Source organism: Anas platyrhynchos, chromosome 6 (genome assembly GCF_047663525.1).
Source record: "Anas platyrhynchos isolate ZD024472 breed Pekin duck chromosome 6, IASCAAS_PekinDuck_T2T, whole genome shotgun sequence".
NCBI lineage: Eukaryota > Metazoa > Chordata > Aves > Anseriformes > Anatidae > Anas > Anas platyrhynchos.
In genome coordinates, this window is record NC_092592.1 from 25505982 (window position 1) to 25518178 (window position 12197).

Consider the following 12197-nt stretch of genomic DNA (forward strand, 5'->3'; position numbering starts at 1 on the left):
TATAGAATTCTTTTGTATGAGCTCCTCTGTAATGCTTCATTTGCAGTTATAAGAGTTTTGCACTTCTATGGATCTGCTTTCAAGGAATCTCAAGTCTCAGACTTCCATGAAACTAAGACCACAAAGATCAGCAGCAGAAAATTTGGCTTAAGCAATCTGACCAGCATTGCAGCGGATGATGCAGTAGGAGGTTCTTCAAAAATGTGTTCAACTGCCTTAATAATGTGAGGCTATTTTTCTACTAGCTGACTCCTGCAGTGTTTGTTTGCACGTTGCTTGTTAGCTTCAGTAATGGGCAGGCATCCTACAAATGTCCCACAAGCAACAATGTTTGTTTACGCAGCTAGGATTTATCCCAAAGTATAATGTGTGAACCAATAGAAATATGTAAATATTTATGGTAAAATACTAAATAATCATGTATATAATGCCTGTAATGTCTGATGTGACAAATTGAGATGCGAGTAACGATTTGAAGAGTGACAGCTTGTAAATTTAAGCAGTGAAAAACAGCAATCTTAAATTGTTTTGTTTGCAACGTGTAACAAGATAAGAAAGCCTTAACTTGGCTATAGTGTTTTGGGACACACAAACAGAAGTGCAAGTGCAGGGTCAGTAAGTGAGAAAATGCTCTGAGAAAATGCTTTGCAAATATATACTTGGCCTGAAGTCTAACCCATTGTGTATTCTTTGTAAGATGTGTTCATCAGTAAGTCATGGTATCCCTACTTCAGTGATTCCAAAGTTTTAACCAAAAAATCATGTTCCATGTTTGTTCCAGGGCTGTTGTCATATGAGATGTGTTGTGTTGTTTTTTTTTTTAAACACTTCCTAAGAATCTGTTTCTACTGCTGGTGTTATAGATTGAAAGAGGAGGGTAGTTTTATAACTTGCATGCCTGAATGCTTGGATTTTGGAGAATGCAAGTTCTTACTCCTTTCATGGAGCAACACTGACAGAATAATTTACAATACTCCCTTTATTCTCCTTTCTAGATCAGGTAGGCAGACAACACTCCTGCTCTTTCATACATTAGTAAATATGCTACTTTGCTCTTAGTTCTCAGAAAAAAAAAATGCACCTGCTCTGCTTTGATTGCATTTTAAAGCCAACTTTTTTGTAGTTTTAATTCTTCCTTTGTTTTTCTAGTTGGGATATAAATTATGTAATAATGTCAGAGAAATATAAGGGGAGAGGTGTGCTGCTATGTCTTCTAGAAGTCAGGCTAATGTATCTGTTACCTGATGGAAACACCTGCTGGCACTAATTAGTGGCAGCTGCTGGCAATACACCAGCTGTAGGAAAAATGGTCAGGTACAGGATTGCACCATGTTGCCGTTGGCTGCTGAATTATTGTCACCAGATTTCTTAATATAGCACATTCCATCCTGAGTTACTTTGTGAAGAAAGGCATTGCTTACTGAATCCCTGCCTCGTTTTGTTGCTGAAACTGTAAGTAGACTTTTGTGAGGAGCATCAGATAATGAAACAAGACACAAAGAGTTGTGTTAACAATTTAAATTCTGTGCCATACATGAATGAATAAGGCAAAGGCTTTACCTGAATGCAAAGCAAGCCAGAGGGTGCTTTTTCACTTAGTATTTTCCATTGTGAGTATTGCTTGAAATGGTAACCTTCTAAAATGAAGTTTCATATATTTAATTTCAGATTAAATGTATAGAAGGAATAAATTAAGCTTGTAGACACTAATAGGTTTGTCTTTTGTTAGTTTTGAGGCCTTGAATTTAAAGTATATTTAAAGCGTTAATGTTTTACACATTAAACTAGTCCTAAGAATAATAATAATAATATAACACTAATTAGTATCAACTGAACAATATCCTAGAAAGTATTTATGTAATACTGTAAAGTAAGCTTACACAAGTCTGCTTACTACAGTAAAATCTGTATATGTAGTTTTTTACCTGTCAGGGTCTCATTTGCATCACATATGGGATAAGTAGTATAGTATTACCCGTGTTGCGAAGGGACAAAACTGAGATGCAGCAAGGTAGGCAGCCATGTGCCAAACATCACTGTATGAGTAGGCAGTTATTTCTAGAAGACAGGTGTATTACTTGTAGAAGGAATTGCTCAAAGCCACAAGGAAGCAGTTCTACAGTATAGCTACAGCATAACTGTATGTGACATGCTGAGACCTTACAATCTTAGGCTCAAACTTGCTGTAAAGGTAATCTTAGAAAACACTGCCTAATCTGGAACAAAAAGGAAAAGCAGTGTATAGTACAGAGTGTCAGTTTGGGAAAATGTCTTTAAGATGGATTAATTTTCAGGTCTAACCAAATCAAACACCTTTGAAACTAATTAAGAACTGTTCTTAAGAGTTTTCATTAGTGTGATTTACGCATTAATAAATTGAATTTTCACCACTTCATCCTTGGTGGAAATGACAGCGTTGTCAATAATACAATAAGCAAACTGCTGTGATAGAACAGGCTTTGATTTTGTGCGTGTGTGTGTCTGTAAACCTATTATAAGAATTGAATTGATACTTAGTTTAGCAATGAGAAACAACACATTTGGGTCTTGAGAAACAAGGTTTTGAAGACAAAACTCTGAGAACTATTAAGTATATATGCTAAAGCTTTAAAAAGCAATTGCTTTTGTAACTACATATCTTGTAAAGGAGCTCATACAGAAATATACATTGAAGACATCCACAACGCCGAACTGATGCTTGGTTGGTAGAAGGATGTTTAAAAAAAAGTAATGGGGTAATGTCTCTGTACACAATTGATTTCATGGTATTTTTAATTTTATTTGCATATTTGAAAATACAAACAAATACTAATGAGACAGAGTAAAGCTAAGGAAAAGGACATGTCCATTAGTCTAAAACAGTGACAGCTTTATTGTTGTGAAGTTCATTCATGTGAAGTACAGTCCTATTTTCAGCTTGTACACAGCAGTACATCACGTTGAGTTGCTCTAACTTCTGGGGCTGTGCACTTCACAAAGAAATTACTGAAAGCAGTTATCTGTGGTAAACCTAACAAATGGAACGAGTAGATCACTGTGGGTATTCTCACTTTTAAAGTGAGCATGTCCTACATGAAATCTCTCTTTAAATAGCAGGCAGAGGACAAGGCCATGGTATGCAGCTGTTCACCCCACTTTCAATATCTATGTTATCACAGACGGAAATCACAGATGATGGTGTATCTGCTTTGGCTTCTTGTTCAATACGCTTTTCTGATAAAGTGGCACGGGGTTGAACTTGATGAAGTGCATCTCTTAATACTCCATAGATGTTCTTAAAGAATATTTTCCATCATTTTGGATGTCGTTCTTTTAATACCCAATGCACATATTTTGGGATGTTGAAATAAATGATTAAAACCAGTCTTCATCATAGCAGTTCAGTTTGATTAAGAAACTCTTACAATATATTTCAGTTTTGTTGAGTCTTTTGTGTTGTTTTGGCTGTCAATTAGTACCAGGGAGGTATGCTGATGATTCTCTACTATTTCAGCAACACTGTCAAAGCGCTGGATAGAGAAAAGAGAAAATAATTAGTAGTGCTGGCTTCCTTTACTGCTGTAACACTGACAGTGATCACTACATCATCTTATTGAAGAGTCAAACTACGACTGTTACCAAGTGAAACATTCTGCCTCTTAGTGAGAGAGCTGATCCTGCTCAGTCCTGATTCCAATCATGAATAGATTAGATTTGGACAATGGAAGATATTGCCACTAGCTTTCTCATCTCACGTTCCTTTCCATTTGTGATTGCTGCACAAGCTGAACCACAGAGTTTATTACCTGGCATATTGAAGTGACGCCACGTACAGATAACGATAATATATCAAGCTACAGAGTGTTGCCATTTGCAATCTGCTTCATTTGTGGTTCAGTCACCTCTGAGTGCTGGCCAGCTCCAGGAGTAACATCATACAGACAGGTATCAACGGGCCCTGTGTTAGCCATGCCATTTTAATGCTGGTCACTGTGAATACACTGACTCCGCTGCCTCTTGTTGCTTTTCCTTTTGGTCTTCATCCAAACAGAGATGTGGGACTGACTATCTTTTTTCCCCCGAGATAATTTTTGACTCTTTGTTGAGAGCCAGATTAACTCCAGGCCCATTTACTCCATTTATTCTGTAACCTAAAAGCTGTTACCTGGGAGGCAGATAATTAGGCTGAAGCAAGTCAACTTTTGCATCCCCGAAAAGCCTCCTCTGTGCAGTGATAAAACCAAATTTTTGTTGGTGTTTGGGATCCAAGTCTATGTGCTGCTGTCAGGATAATCATCTTTGTGGTATAATAGCTAAGCAGTGATTTTTGCACTCTAGAACTAAAGTTTAACATATTCTTTATATGAAAATAGGATTAAAAGCACAATTATTTTTCTTAATAGTTTTTTTTTTTGAGCATAGCTATTCTTTACAATTTTTCAAGAAATTTAATTAGGCTTAGGTAGAAGGTAAATAGGTGGTAGAAGTGGCTGAAGATTTATCTAGTAGCTGCCCTTTTAATCCTGATAACTTTTCAAAATGGTTACATGAGCGTGTTTTAAAACTTTTTTTAAAATTTCTGGTTTTAATTAGTCACAATACACAAGAACTGATGTTACACTTTTTTTCTAGCTTGGTAGTTCAGTCGTTGTACAAGGTATACTTTTATTTTGATACATGGAGAATCTTGTTGGTCATACTGCAATGTACCTTAATCCTTGCTTGTAAGAGGTAGATAACTGAATGGAATGTTAGGAAAAATAAAAATCTCACCTCTTCGCCATTTTTTTCTCTGCCCAGTGCATATTGTCTTGTTGCTTCAATAAATCGTATAGGAATGTTGTATACTCTTCTGTTATAAAACACAACCAGTGTGTACGGTTGCCTTGAATCCTGTCCAGAACTATTCCTTACTAGAAAAGATCCATCCTAGGAAGAAAATAATTGTATTCAGGTTTTGTTTCTTTTTTTTCTTTCTTTCCCCAAACAGTTCAGTATGGTTCTAATGTAATGTTTTTCCATCGATAGCAGTGTTAAATCCTTTTCTCTCATTAACAGAACTATACAGTGGGAGATGAGAAGTAGCACATATTCCTACTGTCTAACAGCTTACAGAAGTTTAAGAGCCACCTTTGCTGCTGCCTGTTTTATCATAGCCAGAGAAAGGAAGAAGAAATAAACAGGCAGTGGCTGCAGTCTGTTGGAGTACACACGTTAGGAAATGAAGTTACTGGCAGTGGCAAGGAAGCACAGCAGGTGTTTCTCCAGAGGTATAAGGAGCACTCTGATAAAACGAGCACCTACAGCTACTGATGTTGTAGTCTAGTGCTAGCGGTAGCCTGTGCTAATGCTAACCCCCATGCTCTGACCCCATCTTGCTTTGTGAAGTTAAGGAGAAGGAACCTCAAGAGTGAAAATGCTGCAGATAAAATGCACAGGACTTGGCCTCTCATTTTAATGGATGCACGTGTTCTGTGAGATCTTCCTGAGCTCTCTACTCTGTAGTAGCTTGCTTTGCAGTGTAACAGTCTTGAAGCTACCACAATAATTTCATGTTTGAGAGTATTTGCATGGCATGGTATTCTGACCTGTTCATTACACAAATGACATTCTTAGAATATTTCTGGTTGTATTTTGATATAAAACTAAGTTTTTCCCAAAACAGACATTCCTTAAAAGTGACCTACCTTGTTTGATCGGTATAGTGCATCTTCTGCTGTTTTCCGATCACAGGTAGCAGCAAACCATGCTTTACTATGAACACCAGCATCCTAGAAAGAAAAAGAGAGAGTGTTTCACCTGTAAAATAAGAACAATAATAATAAAGAATCTGGCCTGTGGGAGAGCTACTACTAAATAATGATGGCTGTGAAGAAATCAAATGCAGAACGCTTCAGGAAACACCGAGTTCGGAAAATTTTTGCTAGGAATTTAAATTTACCATTTTAATTGGAAGGCTAAAGAAAAAACTCTGTCAAAACAGTGGTAACAGATGTTTGGTAGAAGGCTGATATGTGACAGAACAGAGAAACATACCCTGAGGAGAGTCTTCAGGTTCAACTGCAGGATGGTTTGGCATTTTTAAAGCAGAAAGATATTCTCATAGAATTTAAAGAGGGCATTCAGGTATTGTTGAGGAATAATTTGACTGTTAACAATCTAAATGCTGCTCAGCTGTGGCCTAGCCCATAAAGCATCCAGATTAGATAGGTATCTAATTTTGGGAATGAAATTTCCCGTGTAATTAGGGTGATTTGTGAACATGGTCAAAATTGCCTGCATGGGGATAGTACTGAGGTAGGATAAGTGCATCTTTGGTTCCTTTTCCTAAATGAACACAAATAGATGGTGGTCTACAAAACATAGGAAGAACTAGTGTCGTTGCTCTATTTATAAAGCAGTTCAGCAACTGAGACAGGTTTGGATTCAGTTCAGGTTCTTTGTTGGATTGAGTCTGAATATATATCTTTACATTACAAATGGTGCTCTTAACCAATTTGAATGTATTGAATTGAATGTAAATTTGGGAACAGGAGTGTTTAGGAAAGGGAATGGAGAATGTTAGAGAGGTATGGAAAGAAACTATACTCAGAGAAAGGATAGGAATGAGTGACTAGAAAGTCTAAGACCTATGCATTATGAGGATCCAATAGCTAGAAGATGAATTAACAGGTTATAAAACCAGCAATCCTCAAAGCCCTTGCTGAGAAGGTTGATGCAAAAACTAACTCAAGTGAGCAGAGAGGCTGTAGAAATAGTCCTGAGTATTTCCAAATGAATACTTCTGGGTATTAACCTTCCCCGTCATTTGAATGGCTTTCCTCCAACTTTATAGTAAACAAGTTAATGATAAAATTCATTTTCACAGAAGCTTTATGAAAGCAATCTGTCGACTCAGTACAACAGAGATTAAAGACGAAGCTGCATGTTCTGGCTGAGTTGGTCTAGCTGGTTCAGTGCTGCCAGTAATGGAATGCCTTGGCCTCTCCCTTGTGCTCAGTTTGTTGCTAGCCTGATCTCATGAAGAGATAGTTTTCTTTGGTAATCTGGCAGCGTGTTTGACGGACAGGTTGGTTTTCTGTCAGTTTAACTGGGCTCAGCTCACTGCAGCGCCAGAACACCAGAGAAGCACGTGGCTGGGAGGGGAGTTGACAGTGAAGAGGGAGCAGAGCCTCCTTTGTGTGGGCATTGCACTGAACGTGTGGATTGGGTCAGACCATAATGTGCAACTTTACCTCCACATTCTTGCCATGCATTTCTCCAGTCATACTGGAAAGGGCATAATGAGAAGACTTGCAAGTACGTGTGGTACTCAACCTCAACAAGGTACTCAACCTCAAACTCAACAAGGAGTGAGCGCAGTAAACCAATCTCTGTACAACAAAACAAGAAAGAATTAACTGCTCCAAAACATTTCTTCCTGGCACTGTCTGTGGGCTACAGTCTGGCAGCAGAGAGCTGCTACCAAAGTTTGGATGTGAACCAAACAAATAATGAATCCTATAGGCAAGAATCAAGTCTGTAAGCACCTGTATAGCGCAGTATGCTGCAGCAAACAATAACACCATTGTATGTAATTGGTGGGAAAACAACACTAACTTCAACAGTTAATTTTATTTTATTTTTTTTAAAACAAAATGGATGTTTTATTAAACTTTGGTTTTGCCCATGGCTGTTACATAAAAGCTGTAAATGTAATTGTTACAAGCTGTTTATTTCAGTGTCTGCTGGATTGTTTATTTGAAAGCTTTTTTTTTAAATAATAAATATCCAGTATGACATACTGTTAAAATTGTTCCAGAAGTTCCAGTCCTTTGTATTCTTCCCTGTTGTATCATCTTTTTACATCAGGTTTTAGAACACTTCATGTAGTTGGCCCTGCATAACAGGGCCTTTGTTTTGCAATCAACAGAAACATTTTTACCTTGTCTGTGACTACTAAGCTAATAAAAATGGCTTCCTGCATTTTGTGGTCTCCTTTCATCCAAAATGTGAGTAAGGGGAATTGCACTGAAATGAAAACAACTTTTCCTTTGCTTAGATTATTCAAAGGTTAATGTTGCAACAAAACTCAGAAAAATGAATTGGTCATAAAACTAACAGTATTAACAGTAATGAGGTCTGTCTAAAAGAGCTGGACATGGGAGAAACTAAAACATGGAGGATGCTGTGGTGCCTCCCCCTACAAAACAGCACTGATTTCCTTCTTGGTCCCTAAAACTTTGCTGACACCCCAAACTCCAATGAAAAAGGCAATGTTCATCAGCGTAATTCTGCCCTCTGCATTCTGCTGTGTTGGACTAGTAAGCAGAACCATCTCCATTTCCTCCTACAAATTTCTATAATTTCTTAGCATATCATATCTGTGCAGGCTAATGCTAATAGCTGCAGATGTCTTCATTGTATTGGCTTGGTGTGATTTATTTCAGGACAATATATACAGCTATACATCAGAAATTAGTAGGCAAATTGTAAGCTCTTCACAGCCGTCTAGACAGAAGTACATCATCACAGTTTTCCTTGTTTCAAATGGTGTTGAATTATTACAAACTGGAGAGTAGGGAAGACCTGAAACTTAACTAAAACAAGCAGCTTTTTTTTTTTTTTTTTTTTTTTAATGACTGGTAGAGAGTCAAGATTTGGTAAAATGCCAAATATGTGTTTCTCTACAGTCTGTCAAAGCTCTCCTATGCTATATGTTCTAAGCATTTTTGACTGAAAGCAAATATGTAGGTGATTTGTGACACAGAAAATCTTCACTGCAAACAGAAATATGCATGTCCTTAGCAAAGGAGTACAGGTGCTAGAGAGAGGTGGAAATACTATTTTAAAGTAAAGGATAAGGAAATTTCTGCAACATGAACTTAGTTGATGTTGTACCTGGTCTGCAGTACTTGAAATGGATGAAATGCTGCCATGAGGGGAAATACCCAGAGAACGGTTTGCAGCTTCTGGCACTTCTGTAAAAGAGAAAAACATGCATAAGTTTTCAAACTATGCCTTGTTTTACTGTAAGAAATTGTTTTGTTATGAGGACTGTGAAAGATCTGGAAAGGAAGAACTTCAGGCAGCAAAATGGCAAAGCAGAACTAGTATGAAACATTATGAAGCTTAATTACAATTGTGATAGCAAAGCACAGTAGAAAATAGTTATTGCACCTGAAACGCAGATGTTAAAGAATTAAAAAAAAATCTAAAAACTGGGAGGAAGCTGGTTGAGTAGTGTTGCATATTAATAATATGATAGAGAAATGGGAAATAAGTATACATAATTGTCTGTCTGTTAAAATAGCACCTTGACAGATGTACCTACAATGGACAATTATTACAGAGTGCACAGAGAGAAGATGATTGTAGAAAATATTCTGTCATTATGGAAGCTTTATTTTCTGTTTATTTTACTTGGGGGAAAAATGCTACTAGGACTATTAGCACTGTTCCTGGACGTGATATTTTGCAGACTGCTTTAGCAAATCTTCACTAATATAATTCTGATTTAGATTCTGGTTTCAGAAAGCAGTGAGTGTTATACAGGACCTCATCATAATGATCCTGCAGTGACTCAAGAAAAAAAAAAGTTGGACAGGAAATCTCAAAGGTGTGTTTAAACTAGTTTTAGAATTTATTTGTAATAAACAGACAAATATCTTGTATTCCAAGTTGCATTCCATGTAAAGAAGAGAAACTGTAAAAACATTTCACTGCATTCAATGAATGAATAATCACCTGAGGAAGGCTACTAAAGAATTTTGTTTTTCTGTCAAATTTTGACTGACCAGCTACAAGAGCTACAGCTGAATAATTCACTGTATGAATAAGTAAGAATTGCTGAAAGTTAGGCTGATTAAACTTTACAAAAGGAAATTAAAATGGGAGACTGTTAGCTGTACAATAAATAAATAGAGAGAGAGAGAGAGAGAGAGAGAGAAAGAAAGAAATGGAAAAATTGAGCTGTCTGAAGTAAGAGTGCATTAAAGAAATTTTTGCTAATTAGTGCATCATTTAGCACCTTGAAGAACAGAGTTACACTTTAGGGATTAAGAAGAATTTATGCTACAAATTGAAGCACATCAATTGTGTGACAGAACTTGAGAGCAGGCTACTGGATCAATGTGAACCATTTGTATGTTTCCATAGCACAGAAGATGTAATTGCAACATACAACAAGCAGACATTTCCAAGAAATAGACAGAAATACTAAGAACAGTGTAAAGCTACACCATATGCAGACTGCTATGTGCAATTATCATCTATTTACAGCGTGAAAGATATGTTCATACTGAAATACGTGCGGAAAGGGGCTGGTAGGCAGGGCAGACAAATGTATGCTAACAAGAGACTAGAGAAATATTAGACAGTTTACACTTCTGAGTGAAAGAGTCTGTATACACATTGCCTAATTTGTTGTTAGCTGTAAACTGAAACTCTAAGTCTCTCTTCGAAAGTATTACTTAAAGAAGAGCATTAGCCATTATAAAAGTATCTGTTCTTTTCCCACAGTTGAGAAAGATTAAGTGGTTGGGTGTAATAAAAAATCTGTCTGGCTTCTAGGCAACAAAAGCCTGAAACAGCCCAGAAACATATTTGGTGTTCTTCTGTGACAAGGAAGATGGACTGGATCTTTGTTATGATGGGACCCAGCTGCCTTTAGTAGAAATTTTCAGTAGTAACAAATGCGAGCAGGGCACCCAATTTCCATTGATTTAGACAATAAACCCAATGCAATCCCTTAATTTTACTAGCTGAACTATACCCAATCTCCTCTTTATATGCATTACAGAGACCAAATGTTAATTCTAAACTAATGAATATGGATGGCATCTTGAAATAATCTTAATTCAAAGATTAATCTGAAGTTACAAATCAACCACATTTTAACTCAAAATCCGAACAATACTTACTTGGCAGAATTGAGGCCTTTTGGAGCAAAGATCTGAAATAAATATCAAGAGATTACAGAAAGGTTTGAGAGCAACCTTCTTCTGAAAGTATTAATTATATTATATAGCACTGTTCCTGGACATGATATTATATTATATATATAAATATTATATAATATATTTATATAATATATTATAATATAAATATTATATAATATCATATATATAATATACAATATAATATCATGTCCAGGAACAGTTATAATATATATTATATATAAGTATTATATAATATAATATCATATCATAATGTAAGTATTAATTATATTTTATATAGAAGTATTAAATATATCATATATATTTTATGTATTTGGAGCTTGCAAAACTAGAATGTGTTCCCATCTCCTCCCTTTGTCCATTGACAGATAAGGCACAGGTATTTTAAAAATCATATCCCACTAATACTGACAATTAGGAATTCAAATATCTGATTTAAACCTCTACCACCTAATTAGAGATTAAAGCTTTCCATGCTTTTTGTGGTGGCTATAGTATTTGGGTGTACTTGCCATGCTTACTTAATTTATTTGCTACTGTGAGGTTTCAAGAAATGAGTTTTAAAAAGCAAGAGAAGGAACTTTGCACATCTGTGTTCAGACTGAGCAGGAGGAGCTGGTGCGCTGAAACATTCAAGAGATGATGAGAAAGGATCTTACTTTTGGGCACCACTTGGAAGGGGTGGAAGGGGAAGATCGTGGGTGGAACTTCGTCGTCGTTCTGCTGCTGTAGGTTTTTCTGTAGTGTGGGAAGAACAAATTAGAGTCAACATCTCTTCAGAAATATGTTGTCCCTGATAAGAAAGTCCCAGTAGTCAAAGGAGGGTTTCTTTTCTTATTGTCATAATTTCAGAGTATTTTCCTACATTTGCCATCCTGCTACTTCTGTTATTGACTAGGGGCATACTACCAAATTTATAGGCTAATAGCTGCGCTCTGGATGCCTTCAGGAACTCAGTGGGAGACTTGCCTTTTGAGAGGCGAGCTGTGTGACACAAGGGACACCGCAGGGGCAGGCTGCCTATAAGAGCGTGTCCGGCTGGCTGCATCTCACCCCTATGTTAGGCAGCAACTCCTGCTGAGTTTTGGCCTCAAGGAGCTGCTGCCTTGCACAGAGGCGAGACACATTTTGTGTCTCAGGGAAGGACTGGCTCTTGCCAGCAGTCAGCTCTGTGTGAGGTGGTTCTTGCTGAGCTCAGAATGAGCTCGCACTTCCCCTCCCTTCCCTCTTCTCCACTTTGAGGACTATATGGCACATAGCTGGTACATTATGTCGTGGGTT

The 12197-nt window shown here is 37.0% G+C and overlaps 1 protein-coding gene across 5 annotated transcripts in view; it reads right to left on the reverse strand.

Moving 5' to 3' along the window:
* Nucleotides 1–2754: 2754 nt before the first annotated feature.
* Nucleotides 2755–12197, reverse strand: part of BLNK (B cell linker) — a 95403-nt gene continuing 85960 nt past the window's right edge. For all 5 annotated transcript variants that reach the window (XM_005013625.5, XM_013093985.4, XM_005013626.5 and 2 more), the window contains 6 exons: nucleotides 11576–11654; nucleotides 10881–10912; nucleotides 8860–8939; nucleotides 5667–5750; nucleotides 4753–4908; nucleotides 2755–3509 (listed from right to left, as the gene is read on the reverse strand). In XM_005013625.5, coding sequence (XP_005013682.2) covers nucleotides 3390–3509; nucleotides 4753–4908; nucleotides 5667–5750; nucleotides 8860–8939; nucleotides 10881–10912; nucleotides 11576–11654 — 551 coding nt within the window. In that variant the 3' untranslated portion in view covers nucleotides 2755–3389. The remainder of the gene's footprint in view (nucleotides 3510–4752; nucleotides 4909–5666; nucleotides 5751–8859; nucleotides 8940–10880; nucleotides 10913–11575; nucleotides 11655–12197) is intronic.